General features: G+C 50.1%; 2 protein-coding genes across 3 annotated transcripts; one reads left to right on the top strand and one right to left on the bottom strand.

Annotated features, from left to right (window-relative positions):
- The first annotated feature begins 5529 nt into the window (after window positions 1-5529).
- LOC120842792 lies at window positions 5530-14106 on the top strand. Its single transcript, XM_040213971.1, has 12 exons — window positions 5530-5560; window positions 9029-9118; window positions 9304-9411; window positions 9655-9760; window positions 9907-9996; window positions 10083-10449; window positions 10775-10939; window positions 11264-11450; window positions 12202-12441; window positions 12519-12690; window positions 12753-12898; window positions 12970-14106. Exons 3-12 carry the CDS (start codon window positions 9318-9320, stop codon window positions 13140-13142), a joined length of 1740 nt encoding a protein of 579 aa, XP_040069905.1. The 5' UTR covers window positions 5530-5560; window positions 9029-9118; window positions 9304-9317; the 3' UTR covers window positions 13143-14106.
- A 3914-nt stretch (window positions 14107-18020) lies between these two features.
- Window positions 18021-20680, bottom strand: LOC115313518 (P2X purinoceptor 7-like). 2 transcript variants are annotated; one of them, XM_029972520.2, is made up of 3 exons: window positions 20406-20680; window positions 19773-19994; window positions 18021-18251 (listed from the first exon to the last, which is right to left on the bottom strand). In XM_029972520.2, the coding sequence occupies exons 1-3, from the start codon at window positions 20594-20596 to the stop codon at window positions 18098-18100; spliced, it is 567 nt and encodes a 188-aa protein (XP_029828380.1). In that variant the 5' UTR covers window positions 20597-20680; the 3' UTR covers window positions 18021-18097. The 2 variants fall into 2 exon arrangements, with proteins under 2 accessions (XP_029828380.1, XP_042143724.1); XM_042287790.1 differs by having other exon boundaries at window positions 19830-19994.
- Between the last annotated feature and the right edge of the window lie 1010 nt (window positions 20681-21690).

Below are 21690 nucleotides of genomic sequence, written 5' to 3'. Positions count from 1 at the left end.
TCGCCGACTGCTCCGACACGAACAGATGGAGCCCGCACCCCGACAGGTATGAAGGCACTCCGATGGGACCTATACTGCGTGGTGTCACCTGCTTCAAGCGGAACTGCCAGACGCATCCACACAGTGCTAATGTTGCTCTAAGGTTTTTTGTGTCTCGATCAGGCACTTCTATGCTGATTCATGTCTGTTCATAGGCGCCCCTGGAGCGTTGGGTTGCCCACCTGCGGCCTCGCCGACTGCTCCGACACGAACAGATGGAGCCCGCACCCCGACAGGTATGAAGGCACTCCGATGGGACCTATACTGCGTGGTGTCACCTGCTTCAAGCGGAACTGCCAGACGCATCCACACAGTGCTAATGTTGCTCTAAGGTTTTTTGTGTCTCGATCATGCACTTCTATGCTGATTCATGTCTGTTCATAGGCGCCCCTCGAGCGTTGGGTTCCAGGCTGCCTCTACCAGCGGCCTCACCCACTGCTTTGACGCGGACGAATGGAGCCTGCACCCCGACAGGTATGCAGGCACTCCGATAGGACCTATACTGCGTGGTGTCACCTGCTTCAAGCGGAACTGCCAGACGCATCTACACAGTGCTAATGTTGCTCTAAGGTTTTTTGTGTCTCGATCATGCACTTCTATGCTGATTCATGTCTGTTCATAGGCGCCCCTCGAGCGTTGGGTTGCCCACCTGCGGCCTCGCCGACCGCTCCGACACGAACAGATGGAGCCCGCACCCCGACAGGTATGAAGGCACTCCGATGGGACCTATACTGCGTGGTGTCACCTGCTTCAAGCGGAACTGCCAGACGCATCCACACAGTGCTAATGTTGCTCTAAGGTTTTTTGTGTCTCGATCATGCACTTCTATGCTGATTCATGTCTGTTCATAGGCGCCCCTGGAGCGTTGGGTTGCCCACCTGCGGCCTCGCCGACTGCTCCGACACGAACAGATGGAGCCCGCACCCCGACAGGTATGAAGGCACTCCGATGGGACCTATACTGCGTGGTGTCACCTGCTTCAAGCGGAACTGCCAGACGCATCCACACAGTGCTAATGTTGCTCTAAGGTTTTTTGTGTCTCGATCATGCACTTCTATGCTGATTCATGTCTGTTCATAGGCGCCCCTGGAGCGTTGGGTTGCCCACCTGCGGCCTCGCCGACTGCTCCGACACGAACAGATGGAGCCTGCACCCCGACAGGTATGAAGGCACTCCGATGGGACCTATACTGCGTGGTGTCACCTGCTTCAAGCGGAACTGCCAGACGCATCCACACAGTGCTAATGTTGCTCTAAGGTTTTTTGTGTCTCGATCATGCACTTCTATGCTGATTCATGTCTGTTCATAGGCGCCCCTGGAGCGTTGGGTTGCCCACCTGCGGCCTCGCCGACTGCTCCGACACGAACAGATGGAGCCCGCACCCCGACAGGTATGAAGGCACTCCGATGGGACCTATACTGCGTGGTGTCACCTGCTTCAAGCGGAACTGCCAGACGCATCCACACAGTGCTAATGTTGCTCTAAGGTTTTTTGTGTCTCGATCATGCACTTCTATGCTGATTCATGTCTGTTCATAGGCGCCCCTGGAGCGTTGGGTTGCCCACCTGCGGCCTCGCCGACTGCTCCGACACGAACAGATGGAGCCCGCACCCCGACAGGTATGAAGGCACTCCGATGGGACCTATACTGCGTGGTGTCACCTGCTTCAAGCGGAACTGCCAGACGCATCCACACAGTGCTAATGTTGCTCTAAGGTTTTTTGTGTCTCGATCATGCACTTCTATGCTGATTCATGTCTGTTCATAGGCACCCCTGGAGCGTTGGGTTGCCCACCTGCGGCCTCGCCGACCGCTCCGACACGAACAGATGGAGCCCGCACCCCGACAGGTATGAAGGCACTCCGATGGGACCTATACTGCGTGGTGTCACCTGCTTCAAGCGGAACTGCCAGACGCATCCACACAGTGCTAATGTTGCTCTAAGGTTTTTTGTGTCTCGATCATGCACTTCTATGCTGATTCATGTCTGTTCATAGGCACCCCTGGAGCGTTGGGTTGCCCACCTGCGGCCTCGCCGACTGCTCCGACACGAACAGATGGAGCCCGCACCCCGACAGGTATGAAGGCACTCCGATGGGACCTATACTGCGTGGTGTCACCTGCTTCAAGCGGAACTGCCAGACGCATCCACACAGTGCTAATGTTGCTCTAAGGTTTTTTGTGTCTCGATCATGCACTTCTATGCTGATTCATGTCTGTTCATAGGCACCCCTGGAGCGTTGGGTTGCCCACCTGCGGCCTCGCCGACCGCTCCGACACGAACAGATGGAGCCCGCACCCCGACAGGTATGAAGGCACTCCGATGGGACCTATACTGCGTGGTGTCACCTGCTTCAAGCGGAACTGCCAGACGCATCCACACAGTGCTAATGTTGCTCTAAGGTTTTTTGTGTCTCGATCATGCACTTCTATGCTGATTCATGTCTGTTCATAGGCACCCCTGGAGCGTTGGGTTGCCCACCTGCGGCCTCGCCGACCGCTCCGACACGAACAGATGGAGCCCGCACCCCGACAGGTATGAAGGCACTCCGATGGGACCTATACTGCGTGGTGTCACCTGCTTCAAGCGGAACTGCCAGACGCATCCACACAGTGCTAATGTTGCTCTAAGGTTTTTTGTGTCTCGATCATGCACTTCTATGCTGATTCATGTCTGTTCATAGGCACCCCTGGAGCGTTGGGTTGCCCACCTGCGGCCTCGCCGACCGCTCCGACACGAACAGATGGAGCCCGCACCCCGACAGGTATGAAGGCACTCCGATGGGACCTATACTGCGTGGTGTCACCTGCTTCAAGCGGAACTGCCAGACGCATCCACACAGTGCTAATGTTGCTCTAAGGTTTTTTGTGTCTCGATCATGCACTTCTATGCTGATTCATGTCTGTTCATAGGCACCCCTGGAGCGTTGGGTTGCCCACCTGCGGCCTCGCCGACCGCTCCGACACGAACAGATGGAGCCCGCACCCCGACAGGTATGAAGGCACTCCGATGGGACCTATACTGCGTGGTGTCACCTGCTTCAAGCGGAACTGCCAGACGCATCCACACAGTGCTAATGTTGCTCTAAGGTTTTTTGTGTCTCGATCATGCACTTCTATGCTGATTCATGTCTGTTCATAGGCGCCCCTGGAGCGTTGGGTTGCCCACCTGCGGCCTCGCCGACTGCTCCGACACGAACAGATGGAGCCCGCACCCCGACAGGTATGAAGGCACTCCGATGGGACCTATACTGCGTGGTGTCACCTGCTTCAAGCGGAACTGCCAGACGCATCCACACAGTGCTAATGTTGCTCTAAGGTTTTTTGTGTCTCGATCATGCACTTCTATGCTGATTCATGTCTGTTCATAGGCACCCCTGGAGCGTTGGGTTGCCCACCTGCGGCCTCGCCGACCGCTCCGACACGAACAGATGGAGCCCGCACCCCGACAGGTATGAAGGCACTCCGATGGGACCTATACTGCGTGGTGTCACCTGCTTCAAGCGGAACTGCCAGACGCATCCACACAGTGCTAATGTTGCTCTAAGGTTTTTTGTGTCTCGATCATGCACTTCTATGCTGATTCATGTCTGTTCATAGGCGCCCCTGGAGCGTTGGGTTGCCCACCTGCGGCCTCGCCGACTGCTCCGACACGAACAGATGGAGCCCGCACCCCGACAGGTATGAAGGCACTCCGATGGGACCTATACTGCGTGGTGTCACCTGCTTCAAGCGGAACTGCCAGACGCATCCACACAGTGCTAATGTTGCTCTAAGGTTTTTTGTGTCTCGATCATGCACTTCTATGCTGATTCATGTCTGTTCATAGGCACCCCTGGAGCGTTGGGTTGCCCACCTGCGGCCTCGCCGACCGCTCCGACACGAACAGATGGAGCCCGCACCCCGACAGGTATGAAGGCACTCCGATGGGACCTATACTGCGTGGTGTCACCTGCTTCAAGCGGAACTGCCAGACGCATCCACACAGTGCTAATGTTGCTCTAAGGTTTTTTGTGTCTCGATCATGCACTTCTATGCTGATTCATGTCTGTTCATAGGCACCCCTGGAGCGTTGGGTTGCCCACCTGCGGCCTCGCCGACTGCTCCGACACGAACAGATGGAGCCCGCACCCCGACAGGTATGAAGGCACTCCGATGGGACCTATACTGCGTGGTGTCACCTGCTTCAAGCGGAACTGCCAGACGCATCCACACAGTGCTAATGTTGCTCTAAGGTTTTTTGTGTCTCGATCATGCACTTCTATGCTGATTCATGTCTGTTCATAGGCACCCCTGGAGCGTTGGGTTGCCCACCTGCGGCCTCGCCGACCGCTCCGACACGAACAGATGGAGCCCGCACCCCGACAGGTATGAAGGCACTCCGATGGGACCTATACTGCGTGGTGTCACCTGCTTCAAGCGGAACTGCCAGACGCATCCACACAGTGCTAATGTTGCTCTAAGGTTTTTTGTGTCTCGATCATGCACTTCTATGCTGATTCATGTCTGTTCATAGGCACCCCTGGAGCGTTGGGTTGCCCACCTGCGGCCTCGCCGACCGCTCCGACACGAACAGATGGAGCCCGCACCCCGACAGGTATGAAGGCACTCCGATGGGACCTATACTGCGTGGTGTCACCTGCTTCAAGCGGAACTGCCAGACGCATCCACACAGTGCTAATGTTGCTCTAAGGTTTTTTGTGTCTCGATCATGCACTTCTATGCTGATTCATGTCTGTTCATAGGCGCCCCTGGAGCGTTGGGTTGCCCACCTGCGGCCTCGCCGACTGCTCCGACACGAACAGATGGAGCCCGCACCCCGACAGGTATGAAGGCACTCCGATGGGACCTATACTGCGTGGTGTCACCTGCTTCAAGCGGAACTGCCAGACGCATCCACACAGTGCTAATGTTGCTCTAAGGTTTTTTGTGTCTCGATCATGCACTTCTATGCTGATTCATGTCTGTTCATAGGCGCCCCTGGAGCGTTGGGTTGCCCACCTGCGGCCTCGCCGACTGCTCCGACACGAACAGATGGAGCCCGCACCCCGACAGGTATGAAGGCACTCCGATGGGACCTATACTGCGTGGTGTCACCTGCTTCAAGCGGAACTGCCAGACGCATCCACACAGTGCTAATGTTGCTCTAAGGTTTTTTGTGTCTCGATCAGGCACTTCTATGCTGATTCATGTCTGTTCATAGGCGCCCCTGGAGCGTTGGGTTGCCCACCTGCGGCCTCGCCGACTGCTCCGACACGAACAGATGGAGCCCGCACCCCGACAGGTATGAAGGCACTCCGATGGGACCTATACTGCGTGGTGTCACCTGCTTCAAGCGGAACTGCCAGACGCATCCACACAGTGCTAATGTTGCTCTAAGGTTTTTTGTGTCTCGATCATGCACTTCTATGCTGATTCATGTCTGTTCATAGGCGCCCCTCGAGCGTTGGGTTCCAGGCTGCCTCTACCAGCGGCCTCACCCACTGCTTTGACGCGGACGAATGGAGCCTGCACCCCGACAGGTATGCAGGCACTCCGATAGGACCTATACTGCGTGGTGTCACCTGCTTCAAGCGGAACTGCCAGACGCATCTACACAGTGCTAATGTTGCTCTAAGGTTTTTTGTGTCTCGATCATGCACTTCTATGCTGATTCATGTCTGTTCATAGGCGCCCCTCGAGCGTTGGGTTCCAGGCTGCCTCTACCAGCGGCCTCACCCACTGCTTTGACGCGGACGAATGGAGCCTGCACCCCGACAGGTATGCAGGCACTCCGATGGGACCTATACTGCGTGGTGTCACCTGCTTCAAGCGGAACTGCCAGACGCATCCACACAGTGCTAATGTTGCTCTAAGGTTTTTTGTGTCTCGATCATGCACTTCTATGCTGATTCATGTCTGTTCATAGGCACCCCTGGAGCGTTGGGTTGCCCACCTGCGGCCTCGCCGACCGCTCTGACACGAACAGATGGAGCCCGCACCCCGACAGGTATGAAGGCACTCCGATGGGACCTATACTGCGTGGTGTCACCTGCTTCAAGCGGAACTGCCAGACGCATCCACACAGTGCTAATGTTGCTCTAAGGTTTTTTGTGTCTCGATCATGCACTTCTATGCTGATTCATGTCTGTTCATAGGCACCCCTGGAGCGTTGGGTTGCCCACCTGCGGCCTCGCCGACCGCTCTGACACGAACAGATGGAGCCCGCACCCCGACAGGTATGAAGGCACTCCGATGGGACCTATACTGCGTGGTGTCACCTGCTTCAAGCGGAACTGCCAGACGCATCCACACAGTGCTAATGTTGCTCTAAGGTTTTTTGTGTCTCGATCATGCACTTCTATGCTGATTCATGTCTGTTCATAGGCGCCCCTGGAGCGTTGGGTTGCCCACCTGCGGCCTCGCCGACTGCTCCGACACGAACAGATGGAGCCCGCACCCCGACAGGTATGAAGGCACTCCGATGGGACCTATACTGCGTGGTGTCACCTGCTTCAAGCGGAACTGCCAGACGCATCCACACAGTGCTAATGTTGCTCTAAGGTTTTTTGTGTCTCGATCAGGCACTTCTATGCTGATTCATGTCTGTTCATAGGCGCCCCTGGAGCGTTGGGTTGCCCACCTGCGGCCTCGCCGACTGCTCCGACACGAACAGATGGAGCCCGCACCCCGACAGGTATGAAGGCACTCCGATGGGACCTATACTGCGTGGTGTCACCTGCTTCAAGCGGAACTGCCAGACGCATCCACACAGTGCTAATGTTGCTCTAAGGTTTTTTGTGTCTCGATCATGCACTTCTATGCTGATTCATGTCTGTTCATAGGCACCCCTGGAGCGTTGGGTTGCCCACCTGCGGCCTCGCCGACCGCTCTGACACGAACAGATGGAGCCCGCACCCCGACAGGTATGAAGGCACTCCGATGGGACCTATACTGCGTGGTGTCACCTGCTTCAAGCGGAACTGCCAGACGCATCCACACAGTGCTAATGTTGCTCTAAGGTTTTTTGTGTCTCGATCAGGCACTTCTATGCTGATTCATGTCTGTTCATAGGCGCCCCTGGAGCGTTGGGTTGCCCACCTGCGGCCTCGCCGACTGCTCCGACACGAACAGATGGAGCCCGCACCCCGACAGGTATGAAGGCACTCCGATGGGACCTATACTGCGTGGTGTCACCTGCTTCAAGCGGAACTGCCAGACGCATCCACACAGTGCTAATGTTGCTCTAAGGTTTTTTGTGTCTCGATCATGCACTTCTATGCTGATTCATGTCTGTTCATAGGCACCCCTGGAGCGTTGGGTTGCCCACCTGCGGCCTCGCCGACCGCTCTGACACGAACAGATGGAGCCCGCACCCCGACAGGTATGAAGGCACTCCGATGGGACCTATACTGCGTGGTGTCACCTGCTTCAAGCGGAACTGCCAGACGCATCCACACAGTGCTAATGTTGCTCTAAGGTTTTTTGTGTCTCGATCAGGCACTTCTATGCTGATTCATGTCTGTTCATAGGCGCCCCTGGAGCGTTGGGTTGCCCACCTGCGGCCTCGCCGACTGCTCCGACACGAACAGATGGAGCCCGCACCCCGACAGGTATGAAGGCACTCCGATGGGACCTATACTGCGTGGTGTCACCTGCTTCAAGCGGAACTGCCAGACGCATCCACACAGTGCTAATGTTGCTCTAAGGTTTTTTGTGTCTCGATCATGCACTTCTATGCTGATTCATGTCTGTTCATAGGCACCCCTGGAGCGTTGGGTTGCCCACCTGCGGCCTCGCCGACCGCTCTGACACGAACAGATGGAGCCCGCACCCCGACAGGTATGAAGGCACTCCGATGGGACCTATACTGCGTGGTGTCACCTGCTTCAAGCGGAACTGCCAGACGCATCCACACAGTGCTAATGTTGCTCTAAGGTTTTTTGTGTCTCGATCATGCACTTCTATGCTGATTCATGTCTGTTCATAGGCACCCCTGGAGCGTTGGGTTGCCCACCTGCGGCCTCGCCGACTGCTCCGACACGAACAGATGGAGCCCGCACCCCGACAGGTATGAAGGCACTCCGATGGGACCTATACTGCGTGGTGTCACCTGCTTCAAGCGGAACTGCCAGACGCATCCACACAGTGCTAATGTTGCTCTAAGGTTTTTTGTGTCTCGATCATGCACTTCTATGCTGATTCATGTCTGTTCATAGGCGCCCCTCGAGCGTTGGGTTCCAGGCTGCCTCTACCAGCGGCCTCACCCACTGCTTTGACGCGGACGAATGGAGCCCGCACCCCGACAGGTATGAAGGCACTCCGATGGGACCTATACTGCGTGGTGTCACCTGCTTCAAGCGGAACTGCCAGACGCATCCACACAGTGCTAATGTTGCTCTAAGGTTTTTTGTGTCTCGATCATGCACTTCTATGCTGATTCATGTCTGTTCATAGGCGCCCCTCGAGCGTTGGGTTCCAGGCTGGCTCTACCAGCGGCCTCACCCACTGCTTTGACGCTGACGAATGGAGCCTGCACCCCGACAAATATGCAGGTGCTTCAAGAAAAAAAAAATTGGGTTGTGTGTATGTTTATAAAGTCTAGAACTTGGTCTACCTCAACGGGCGACTTGTCTCCCAGCTGTAGATGAGAAATTTACCCAGTGCAGTACAGCCACTAGCCTGGGGTCCTTAACGAACATCACGCAGTAGTGATGCACGACCGCACGCTGGTACGATGCTCATTCAGATCAAAACAGGCAGGGGTGGGGATAAAACCCAGCATCTTGGGTTCTGCAGCGCGAGCTTTCGCTCCACGTGCTCTGAGCTGGTGTGCGCTAGCCCACTCGGCCACCGATCCCCCCTCAGGTGCTCCAAGCGGGACCTGTACTTCGTAGTGTCACCTGCTTCAAGCAGAACCACCAGACGCATGTACACAGTGCTTGTGTTGCTTCTAAAGTTTTCTTGTCGCTCAATCATGCACCTTTACGCTGATTGATATATGTCCATAGGTACGTTTGGTGCGTTGGTTTCCATTCTGCGTCCACCTGTGGCCTCCCCCACCTCTCTGATATGGACTGACGACGCCCGCACCCAGACAGGTATGCAAGCACACCGAAGGGGGACTATACTCTTTTGCGTCACCTGTATCGAGCAAAACCGTCAAAGGCCTCTTCATATTGGCAAAGTGATTGTCACGTTTGACATCTACACAGCGCTTTTGTTGCTACAAAGGTTCCTTTGTTTCTCAATCATTGACTATTTCTGCTTTTCGTTTACTTTACAGCAGCCTTGAGAGCAATGACTGCTGCTAGACATCCTGTGTTTTCAGCATCGTCACGTTACGAGACACGGTCCGTGATGACGCAGACAACAGGCTTCGGCAGAAACGCAGGTACGGTCATTCATGTAAACTAAATATACTGACACGAGAATCATTTTAATTCTGTTCGAATTCTACTTGAGCGAGTTAAACTGAGAAGGAGGTGGTGTCAGATATATCTCGATGTTTGAGCTGTGCAGATGTTTGGTATTTGTTAAAGAGAGCTTGGTGTAGTTAGCACACAGAGTTTAAGTCAAAAACCCATTCATTATATTTAAATGGAGCACATTTCTAATGCCTTCGATTTTTTGCTAGGTACACAAGCATGTATACCATCGAGGAACAAGAAAGTGCAGACGGAGCTTTCTGGAATTATGCCGCAGACCTCTTCCTCGTCAAACTGTGGTGATCCAGAACAGAGGTATGCAAAGGTCTTGGGCCTACAATGCCTAGAGCATCTGAACGCCATCTGGCAACAACCTCTCCACCTATTTCTGTGTTAGTTTTAGGAGTTCCCTGAGGCCCTGCAACTCCCAGACATCACTTTGTGACCCCCCTTTTGTGCAGTTCTGATTCAGAAGACCTGGGTGTATCAGGGAAGCAGCCACTGGAAAGAGATGACCCTACGTATTGTCCACCAGAGGACAGCTCTGTTAGGTCCGTATGCAGTCGTGTAAGAATTTATGAGATCATCTATCATGCTTAGACAGTTTGTTGAGATGATGTTGGTTTTTGTGTCGCAGGCTTGAGAGGGAAACACCATCTTTGGTAAAGGAGAGGAAATTCATTGTATTCGAGTCTTGCCTTGACCTTCTCCTGGGGAAGTGCCAAGTATGTGCTGCTCCCCTGATCCACGTGGACAAGAGTGTCGTTGGCTGCAGCCTGCAAGTCTACTCAATTTGTCGGAGTGGACACGTGAATGACTGGTGCAGCCAGCCCATCATCAAGCGGAAGCCGGCGGGGAGTATCCTAATGGCTGCGGCAATCCTGTTCAGTGGCAGCTGCGTAAAGAAGACACTCAGAACACTCACCAGCATGGGGATTGTCTGTTTCTCCTATGGCACCTTCTTCAACATCCAGAAGGCCTTTCTCCTGCCCTCAATCGAAAAGGTACTCTGAAGTTAAAAACTGACAGAAACACCCCCCCCCCATGTTTTCCCTGTGCTCTTTGCTCCTCGTGACCACAATAAAGTGGGCCTAGAAACTGTTTACTACAGAAACGAGTGGTTTCGTTCCTGGTTTGGAAAGGAGTAACCCATGGCTGAAATTCCTTCTTTCTGCTCGTGTGTTGGTCTTGTAGGCCAAATTTGGTCCTCGAACCATTAAAACACATACATTAAGACATAATAGTAGATTCTGTAAAGAAAATGTGACCTAATTTAAACTCGGTCTCTGTTTCAAGCCCAATTGCCTATCCTGTATTTTTCGTAACCAGGTCTGGAACAAGCATCAGAACGAGTTGTTCGCAGCTGCTGCAGGCAGGCACCTCACCATCGCCGCTGACGGGAGAGCAGACTCACCTGGCCACTCGGCCAAGTATGGCTCCTACACGATGCTTGATGCCGATGACAACAAGGTCATTCACGTTGAAACCGTCCAGGTATGTACACAAATTCTATAGGTGCTCCAGATTCTATGCTGCCATAAGCATATAATGTTATACTTGCAACTAGGTAAATATCTGCTGAGCATTTTTTCGGCCATGTAGCTTGTAATTTTTTTAATAATTTGTTATCATCATTACAAAGTGTGGAAATGTGAATTACAAAATCGAGAGATGTGAGTTACACCCATTTCCCTTTACTGTGACTTGGACACAGCAATGGAAAGACACGCACCTCAATGTTCAGACATTGAGGTGTACAAACTGGCATATTTTGTTTCGTTTGTGCTGCTTCATGTTGTCCTCGTTTGTTTCTTTTAGTCCAATGAAACTGGGGGCAGCTATCATATGGAGCTGGAAGGCCTCAAGAGGTCCCTCAGCATTTTTGAGGCCCACTCGTTGATTGTGGCCATCCTGGTAACCGACCGGCATCCCCAGCTCAATGCTTGGCTGGGACGAGAACACCCAGATATCTGCCACCTTTTTGATTGCTGGCATGTGGGGAAGGGTAAGATTTAAAAAGGTTCCATCTATCCCAATGAGACTATCACCAGCTTGGGCAGTGGTCCTGAAGGCAGCCTTTGGGAAAATGTAAACTTCCCCAGCCGTGGGAAGTGTTAAGAGTTGCAAAAGATATAAAATTGAGCTATCTAACTAACTAAAATGGGCTATTTAAATTTCTAATTAGCAATTTTTAGGGCCATGTTGCAATTAGGGTTTTGAAGGCTGCCACCATGGTCATCTAAAGCAATTTACAAAAAGTAAAAAGAAGCAACTGGCTTAGAGATATTCACCGACAGACTTTGCGCTGTAATGGGTATGATTTTCGAAATTTGATATCACTATACGCACCTGTCCTACCATACCCATTACGGCGCAAAGTTTGTTGGTGACTATCTTGAAGCTGGTTGCTTCTTTTTACTTTTTACTTTACTTACTACCATGGTGGTAGCCTTCAAAATTCTTTGTTTTTGTTTTGCCTCTTTGCTTTTCAGATAACCTATTTTCAGTAATTTTTAAAAGCTTTCACTGAAAGACCTGGTATATCTAGACATAAAAATATGAATGGCGTTGTGGCAGCTTCCAGAAAAAGAAGGTCTGCCAGCTTTGGCCACGCTTTGTTGCTGCTGCTAGTAAAAAAGAGATTGAAGTATGCGTGACAGGTTCCAGCTGGCACTGGAGTTTCAAAAGAGCCTGTTGGCTTTCCAAAGGTACCCTGCATGCATCATGTTTACCTTGTTTACAACATTTCACTTCAGGCATCAAGAAAAAGCTGGCTGCAGCTGCCAAGTCACGGCATTTAGAGGAGCTCGGGTCTTGGACAAGGGCAGTGGTGAACCGTCTGTACTGGTGTGCTGGGTCAAGTGTCGACAACCAGGACCTCATCCTGCCAAAATGGAAGTCTCTGGTGGCACACGTAGTGGGTGTGCAAACCCACGCTGACCCTCTCTTCCCAGAGTGTGAGCATGAGGAGCTAGAGAAAAAGTGGCTAGCAGAAGGTAAGGACAGATTTTTATTTTTGTGAGGCTTGAAATACGCTTTCTGCATTGCACTATGTCCCACGTTCTTGTTGTAGGGTCCCCTGCGCACCAGAAGCTGGAGGAGATCGTGCTCTCCACTCACCTGCTTCGCGACATTCCTCGACTGTCCACATCGGCGCAGACATTTGCAACAGAGTGCTTTCATAGTACTCTGTTGCAGTTTGCGCCGAAGCAGGTCCACTTCAGCTTCCGAAGCATGAAGGCCAGGTGTGTAAGAAATTTGGTTATTTCCTGTTTAGGTGTTTTTTTGTCATGCATATCTTGTACAGGACCTACCTCGCTGCCCTCCATTACAACGAAAATGCGGGAAGGCCCCAAGCGGTGACCAAGAAAGGAGAGAAGATGTGGGTCATCAAGTATCCAAAAGCAAAGAAAGGACCCACTGTTGCTAAGCGCAAGACTGACTGCACCTATGGTATATGCCCGTGCTCATATTTGTACGTGGCTGGTGCAGATTTTTTAATTGCTTTGAATGTCTCATTACAGAGTATGTGGGGGAGCTCATGGCAGTTGTGCTGCACCTCTGCTCAACGCTGCCATCCTACAAGGCTGCAGCTGCCCTCTGCAACCAGGATGCACCTCCATTTCTTTCTAGTGCGTATCAGCATGGAGATAAACAGGCATTGGTGCAACAGCACTGCTCTAGGTTTACTCGGTAGTCTGATGTAGGCCAAGGTTCCACTTGCTTGATGCAGCTTCTTGCGCTACGCTCCAGCTTTTTCACTTCACCGTGTTTGACCGTTCGGAAAACCTCAGCAAGAATGGGATCCACTGCTGTGTTGTCGGCCAGTTCCTTTTCAGTCATGGGAGGTTTCGTCGGGGCTTCTAACATCAGTACGTTGCCTGAAGGATGTTGCTCATTGTCAGTCTCGGGCAATGGTAGTCTGCCTAAAGCATCAGCGTTTTAATTTCGCTTTCCTGGTCTAGAGATTAGGTTATAATCATAGGCTCCCAGCTTAACACACCAGCATGTCCTACTTGGTGAAAGCACAGTCGGTACTGGGGACTCCTGTCCTATGATGCCCAACAGTGGTTGGTGGTCAGTCGTTATGGTCACGTGATGCGCCGCAACGTAGCGATGAAAACGGTCCATGGCGAATATAATAGCCAGCCTTTTACGATCCAATTGGGAGTAATTCTTTTCACGTGACGCCTTGCGACGTAGTGATGAAAACGGTGTATGGCAAAGATAGTAGCCAGCCCCTCACAATCCTGTTAGAAGAAATCCTTTTCGACCTTAATGAGCATTCTTGATGTAAAGACGATCGGTGTTTTGTTTCTATCTGAATCTAGCTGAGCTAATACTGCCTCGATGCCGTAGAGGGTTGCGTCACATGACACGCTCAAGCTTTTGTTTTTATCGTAGTGTGCGAGAACTGCACGCTGTGCAATAACATACTTTAACTGTCTAAAGGCTCGCCAATTTGTTTCCTGCCATTCACCGGGGACGTCTTTCTCTAGAAATATGTAGAGGTCTTTCGTGATTGTTGCCCTGTTTGCCAAAAACCGATCGAAAAACGCTAGAAGACGAAGAAACGACTGCAGCATTGTTTGGCATGTTGGTTCGGGCATCTCTTTGGTCGCTTTCAGTTTCTCCTCTGTCGGGTGTATCCCGGCAGTATCGATGATATATCTGAGGTATCCAACTTGTTCCACTGCAAAACGTAACTTGCACCTCTTGAGTTGAAGTCCAGCCTGAGCAAGTCGCATGAAAACTGTATCCAGTTGAGTCATGTTCTGCTGCGGTCGTACCGCTGATAGCGTCATCGAGGTATACCCCGATCCGCGGGATTTTAGGTAGTACTGCTTTCATGAATCGATAGAAAATCGCTGGTGTTGGCGGCGATCCCAAATGGCATCCTTTTTACCCTGTAGAGGCCTTTTGCAGTGTTAATGGTTAACACGTCGGCTGTTTCTGTTGTTAACTGTAGTTGTTGATACGCTTGAGCAAGGTCCAGTGTAGAAAATACCAACCTGTTTTGCAGATTGGTTAGGATTTCTGGAATCGTCAGCATAGGGTGCACTGCGGCTTTCGCCTCCTTGTTTACCGTACTTCGGTAGTCTCCACATAGCCAAATGGTCCCGCCTTTCTTTCGGACAACTACCACCGGTATAGCCCACTCTAAGTGCTTTGTCGGTTCGAAAATACCTTGGTTCTCGAGAGTTTTCAATTCAACCTCTACTGCGGTACGCAGTGCGAACGGCACGGGCTGTGATTGGAGGGAATTGGCAGTAGCGTCCCCTTTTAAATCAAAGTTTACAGGCGGACCCTTGTGCCCCGTGATCTTCGCATCAGAAACATCCTCATGTACCTTCAAAATGTTCACAATGTTGTTTCTGGTGCCGAGGAGGTGAATTCCACAGACCCTAATCTTCAGCTCTTTGAACCAGTCTCTTCCTGAAGACTGGAACTGGTTCCACGTGTCACTACCAACGACAAGATGTATTGTTTCAATCAATGCCTGACGGAAACATTCGCCTTTCCAAGTACTTGTAAAATTTCTCCTGACCAGGTATGAAGGATTATTCCCTCCTGGTTCAGTGATTGGGGCTTCGTGGGCTACAGAGGACAATACGTGGCTTCATTGATGATTGAGCAAGCATCTGTCGAATTGATCTCAAATTCCAGCTCTCGGTTTTCAATCTCCAGGATGACCTTAGGCAGCATTCAGCTCATGCAGGCTCCATGACTTGTCCGAAAGATCATCATCAGAATCAAGGGTCTCATTGTCCTGTTCCACGTTGTGTGTCATCCACGCTTGGTGCTGCGCCCTTAACTTCTTGAAACAAGCCTTTTTGACATGCCCCTTCTTGGGGCAGAGGTTACATCGTGTATTTTGGAACTTGCACGAGAACGCCGAATGCTGTTCTTGGCATCGGTAGCACGTCTGGGATTCTGACAGTTTGTTTTGTCTTTCCGTTTCCACAATTTCAGCAGTAATATTGCTTTTTTGACAGCTTAAACCTAAGATTTTTGGGTTTTCAAATCTCGTTGATGTTGTGCAGCACTTTCTGTCCGCACGGCCATGTCGTATGCTTTATGAAACGTTAAGTTGGTCCCTGCAAACAGACTCTGTTGTAGATGCTCGTCTCTTATGCCACGAACAAAACAATCTCGGCCTGACGTCGAGAGGTAGCATGGTTGGGTTGAAAACTGGTTGACTCACCGGAACTGAAGTTCCAGTTGCTCCCAAGTTGACGGAACCAGCTGTCGTTCCAGTTGTAGCCAAACCCATGCCTGCGGTACTGGAAGTTGTTGCAGCCGCCTGTGTCACTAGAATCCCAAAGTTACAATCAGCAGCTAGCTTCTTTAGGGCTGTCGTGTAGCTGGAAATTGACTCCCAGGCTGCTGGTCTCTTCGCTGGAACTTCGTTGTGCCGAAGAGCTCCGACGGCTGCGGGTCAAAGCAGCATCACCATGAGTTCACCGAAATTGACACTTCTGGGTGTTCTCGGTGCAGCCAGTGCTCGCACGACTTTGTACGTCTGTGCTCCACAACGTGTAAGCAGTAGGGCCCTTTTCTTTTAAGGATCTGTTATTCTGTTCGCCTTGCAGTAGAAGCTGTCTGGTCGAATTCTTCCAGCTTGCCTTGGGTGGTCATCCCGCTGTAGTTCTTGGACGTTGACCGACCTCGTCGCTAAAATGTAATGTATCCTGGGTAAAGCCCAAGCACAACACCAAGGAGCGTCCAAACGTTGCTTTTTAATGGTGCCTCGAATCCCAATGCCCGTGCACACGTACCGTGCCCCAGGCCCGTGCTTTTGAAGAGCGCTGGTAAGTGCATTTGCCTGGCAACGCTATCTCTTGGCCACCAGCCGATACATGACAGAAGCCAGTTCTTGGCCGACTTGCATCCGAAGATTTTGTTTAAAGGCTCAAAGTTTCAATCTTTGCATGAGGAAAAAGTTGATCGCCACATGCAGTAGTAGAGTAAAAATGTTTCAGGAGCCAAAAGACAAGAAAGGGGGTTATCGGAGGCTGCTGATATTAGCGAGGACAGGGCAGATGGTATAGGAAGGAGGTTGGGTTAAAAAAAAAATCCCAACTTGCCTCATGAATATGATCAAGAATGGAACGCAGGAAGTGTTGTTGCTTGTAAGGAGGCCCTCTAGAGGTGGCTCTTTACAGTGCTTGGCTGGTAGTTTGAAGACCATGGCATTCTCAAAGGAGGCATCCGAGACCAATTGGACTACTGGAATTTTTACGGAATTTGCAGACTGGTAGTTGTCCTTCTCAGCTCTACTTTGCTCTTCTCTCGGGTGTGCACGCCATATCCTCTGCGATTCTTCTCAGTAGTACCCTTGCTTGTCTCCCAAGCCACCTGGGAACGGGCCCATTCATTGGGAATGAGACCATTGGAGATGGAGTTTGCTCTCCGCTTGGTCATTACGATTTTCATCCTCATCTGCTGCTTGGTCATCTGGTGGTGAGCAGTCATAATCCTGCAGGTGGTGAAAGCCGTGGTGTATCCTATGACGATGATACAAAAACTAACTAATTTGCAAAGTGGGTTGGTATTTTTTACACTGGACCTTACTCAAGCATATGAACTACAGTTGCCAGCTGCATTTTTGTGCCTTGCTTCAAGACTTGATCACCACAAGTGTTACAAATCTGGTTTAGACAGTGATTTCCAAGGTGACTACGTATCAGCTGTTTAATAACAAATGTAAATTTTCTTACATTCATTGGCAAAGAACCACCGCCTTTCCCCACCTCTTTGTTTTGTCCTTCCAGCGAGCAACACTTGCAACTTCATTTTGGTCAATGAACCGTTTGAACCCAATGACTGCCTCGGAATTCTCGAGTTTCAGGTGCTACTGTGACACTTTGTTTTATGTTAGTCTGCCTTTTCTGTGGACAAATGCAGCTTTGCTTTGAATGGAAGCTCATATGCAGGATATATGCGCCAATTTTGCTGGAGGCTCAAGTTCTTGCTACAAAGATATACGAGAATTTGGAATTACCATACATGTATTTGTCTAGACCTTCGACTTGGTTGCCGGTGTTGCACCATGCACACGGTGCAGTGCAGTTAATGCGAATAAGCTATCGCTAGTTTTTAACTTCTACTTTTGCAAATCAAATGTTTATCACTAAAACCACTTATGCAGTAAATAGGAGCGACTTACCATAATATACCAAGAGACAGCCCACGTAAAACTGAGAGCATATTAGGCGAAAATACAGGGTGGACTAACTTTCAGCGTGCAAAATTGAGTTCAACTAAAGCCATTAGGATAATAAGAAGTTATGCTGAAAATCAGGGTGGGCTATCTTTTGGGGATGGGTCTTCTCTTGAGATATTATGGTAGATGATAAAACTTAGCTTCTCCCTCTTCACTGCCTGAACAGTCTGAAAAAGCACAGGTGAAGTTCCGCTCTGTTGAATGAAAAATGCATTATAATCAGGAAAACTTAACTGTTCACGTTATCGTACCTACTAGTCATTAACGACCTCGCAAGCCATTCTTAGGTTCATAGGTTGCAACCTATTGCTAAACTTACGAGCCTAGAGCTTGGCGACATTTGCTGTCTTTTATTGATGAAGGTGTCTTTGAAGGGCTGGACAAAACATGCCGTAAACGAGTCCTTCAGGTGGCCAATACTTTTTTTATTTTTTGAACCCCCTGTATGTCCCATCTGTGGACGGGAATTCTTGCCGAATCTGACAGACGACGCAGCTGGGCAGCACCACTCGGTTTCCCCGCCCCAGCCTCTTGTGCACCCACCAGGTGAACTGGTGGTATGCCGTGTAGCGGTACTTCCTGTAATGAGATGAGATGGCAGAAACCAGCGTTGAACTCTGAGCAAAGAGGGAAAAGCTAATCACTATTTGCTTCTGACCTTTTCTACTATGCGTTTGTATAGTGTCAACAATCTCCAATGACATCTCGCAGTTTACATCATTACTGTCCTGTAGCATGGGGAACTTCTAACAACATTTTGTATGCAGAAGGATTTTAATTATATTTAATACTGCTTGAACAAGTGTATCTTCACTGTTTGTTGGCATTTAGTTTTTCGGGCTTTTCATTGCAGTATCGATATTTATGTTGTGGTCTATAGACAATTGTGCGGTTTCACGGTAACGAGATTGTCATTGTAGGAAAGAGCAATAAACTTTTTTTGGTGGAATTCTGAAAGCATGGGTACTCTCTCTAATTATTCTGAAATGATGTCTGACCCTGTTTATTTACATGCACAGTGTGGCAGTTAACAGATAAATGATGTCTGACCCTGTTTATTTACATGCACAGTGTGGTAGTTAACAGATAAATGATGTCTGATTCTGTTTATTTACATGCACAGTGTTGCAGTTACCAGATAAGCACACTGCTGTTATTCTTTTTTTTTTCTTGAAAGGTGTGCGAGTACCTAATCGTAGTAGCTAAATCGAATTAAGAACCGATCATCGAATAGAAGACCATGTGTATGTAACAAGCTCAAATACAAGTTCCTGTGCAGTACCAGCTGCTGAACATTATTGGTGGTCAGTCATGCTAATTGGGCCATAACAATGTGGCCACTGAAATAAAATTGCCTATCACATTTTTTTTCTTGTAACACATTGTGCTTTCCAACTATGTTTTCATTTTAAACGCTCCAGTGCCCCCTAAAATTGGTATCCGTTAGTGGCACAAAAGCTTGCTTTTAATTTATCTTTACCCTGTCGCACTACACCAGGGTGGACCGGTAAAATTAAAATGTATTTTGCATATTTGGAAGTTCAATACAACAGCCTGCTAGAATGGAGGGAAGGAAAAAGTATTTCGCTTGTGCTGCACCAACCACATCTTTCGCAATACCTAATATGAGAAATCAGATTTGCAAATAGAATTATTTGAGAGCTTCATGTTCGATTCATATTCAAATATTTGCACACCGTATAAATTTCTTGTTCTTAGGAGAATAATGACATTTATCAATATTACTAGTGTGGTGAAATGACCACATATCAAGATTTTGATTTTAGAGACAGGATTTTTCATAATGCCTGAAAAAAGCATGACACCAACGCTGTGTTTGTAGCTGTAAACACGAATATTTGGAGTGGAAGCCAGCCGTAACAACTAGAATGACTGCAATAAGCTGCAGGGGTGTAATCAACAAGGGGGGGGGTCTACAGCCCCCCCCCCCACAAATATTTAGCTGACACTATAATATACACATGCATTTTGAACCCCCTCCCCCTCTCCGCACCCCAAGTCGTGGACATCCCGGCCACCTTGGCCCCGACCCCGACAAAAAATTCCTGGCTACACCACTGATCAGTTGAATATACATACTCCTCTTGGGTCCGGTTCCCCGCATCCAAAGGGCAGAAGTATTGCATTGTGACATACGCCAGGTCCAGCACTGGCCTGTTCAGGCAGTAGAGCTCGAACCAGGGGTGCTTGGTGATACAGGACACCCCCTGGTCCTGGCAGAGCTCTCTTGCACGGTCAACCTCTCGGCAGCACAGGGACTCGTAGTCCGTCAGCATCGCTCTGCAGCCGTTGCAAGAGCACCTGTTGGGACAAATTTTGCTCAATGAATGAATGCCGGAAATACAAGGGCACTACGAAACTTTACTCGATGTTTTCTAAGGTGTTTGCAACATCTACCTCATCCATAAAACTTTGATAATGGCAGTTTTCGGTGCCGAAAACTGCCATTATTATCGCTCGCGCGTTGGAGCCTGTCGGGCTGAGGCGACCGCACGCCGGCAATCGCCACAGCGTATCTATGTTTTGCAACTGCTAATTCGTAAAGGTAGAGTGCGCATGCATAGCCTTGATCGGCACCAAGAAGATGGAGGCATATCCTGATATCATAGCAACATCCCGCCGTTTCAATACATGCCGCGCCTGCCAATCGCGAAAATATGTACGAAATAAAAATGAAATATTTCTTGATCGCGAATGAAATAGAAAACTTACCAATTCGCGGAGCCCACACGACGGGCTGGTGGTGGCGTGTCCGGCCCGTCCCCGTCGCCTTCAGATGAAGACGACGCAGATGGGTCGTAAATGTACGGCTGTAAGCCGAATCGGCGATCTTTCACCATCGCAGAAGCGATGTCTTCGTCCTCGCTGGTGTCGCTAAGTTTTCTGTTTCCGCGACACGCCATCGCGACACAAAGCACGAACCGACTACCGTGTTTGGCACGGGATTAGTGGGTTCACGGACACTGGGATCACAGGGTGGCCGTGTTTGCCGGGTGGCCGGGTTGTGACTTGTGAGGCCGTTCAGACCGCAGGCAGGTCAAACGTATAGGTTGTAACATAACTTTACTCGTGAACGCCACCAAGTGACGAAATTCATAACCACGTCAGCCTCGCCGCAGCTTTCCTCCAATCGTTGATTGAGACGTCCTACGTCATGACTGCGCCGGATGTGACGTGGCCTCCGCTGGCTGTTCTCCGACTGCTTGCCAGAGTGGGCCGTTTAGAACGAAAAATACAGCCATCTGCTCAAAATACGGACGTGCGGTTGTCATTTTCGAGTATTGTGGATCATAGTCGACCTATTTCTGTACACGGCGGGTAAAATTCAAATTTCGTTGAAGTATCCCTTTAAACGGAGACAACCGATACCCACTTACTTCGCGCACTTTGCGTCTTACCTTTGCTGTTCCTCGAGTCACAATTCCTTCGTCAACCGCACATCACGGAGAAGGGCAAACTTACTCCGCGGAACCAAAAGCCGCTCTCGAAAGAACAAACTCGAAGCCGCTGTTTATCGCGTAGCGTGAAATAAGGTTAAATCGCTAGCCACCAGATGGCGGGGTCAAGCAGACTAATTGCAAGTAGCTAAGCTAGGTGGCGCTAGGTACCGCCCAATTCATGTTCTACAAAAAATAATTTGCTTCTCTCAGGCTACTACTGTGCCTTGAGGATCCTCTACTATACACACATGACACCCATTACACTTATTACAAGCATCAGGTGAACATACATTAAGCACACGCACTGCACACACAAATATCAATACAACGGAACACCACACTAACCCGAACACTACACCGGTGCTCTGCGTTTCTGTCTTTTATACTGGTCGTTTTGAACGTGCGGAACTTTCCGGTGACTCCCTAAGCAATAAAAAATATTCCCAGCATGTTCATTTTTTCCCAGCAATGTCATACCTCTGAGAGTATTTTGAATGGCTCAGGGGTTGAATCTCTTATTAAAAAGTAAACGCTCAATCATGCCGCAATTATTTGAA

Source organism: Ixodes scapularis, unplaced genomic scaffold (assembly GCF_016920785.2).
Source record: "Ixodes scapularis isolate PalLabHiFi unplaced genomic scaffold, ASM1692078v2 ptg000320l_1___fragment_1__unscaffolded, whole genome shotgun sequence".
NCBI classification, from domain to species: Eukaryota; Metazoa; Arthropoda; class Arachnida; order Ixodida; family Ixodidae; genus Ixodes; species Ixodes scapularis.
This window is presented reverse-complemented; position numbering and strand designations above follow the sequence as displayed.

Bases quoted from the DNA above. Each gene is read 5' to 3' on its own strand.
- LOC120842792 (XM_040213971.1), top strand. From the start codon at position 9,318: ATGACTGCTGCTAGACATCCTGTGTTTTCAGCATCGTCACGTTACGAG. The intron at 9,997-10,082 runs GTCCGTATGCAG...TTTGTGTCGCAG, and splicing joins CCAGAGGACAGCTCTGTTAG to GCTTGAGAGGGAAACACCAT. The intron at 12,442-12,518 runs GTAAGGACAGAT...TTCTTGTTGTAG, and splicing joins GAAAAAGTGGCTAGCAGAAG to GGTCCCCTGCGCACCAGAAG.
- LOC115313518 (XM_029972520.2), bottom strand. From the start codon at position 20,596: ATGGCGTGTCGCGGAAACAGAAAACTTAGCGACACCAGCGAGGACGAA. The intron at 19,995-20,405 runs GTAAGTTTTCTA...TTGTCCCAACAG, and splicing joins CGTGTGGGCTCCGCGAATTG to GTGCTCTTGCAACGGCTGCA. The intron at 18,252-19,772 runs GTATGTATATTC...ATCTCATTACAG, and splicing joins GGGAACCGGACCCAAGAGGA to GAAGTACCGCTACACGGCAT.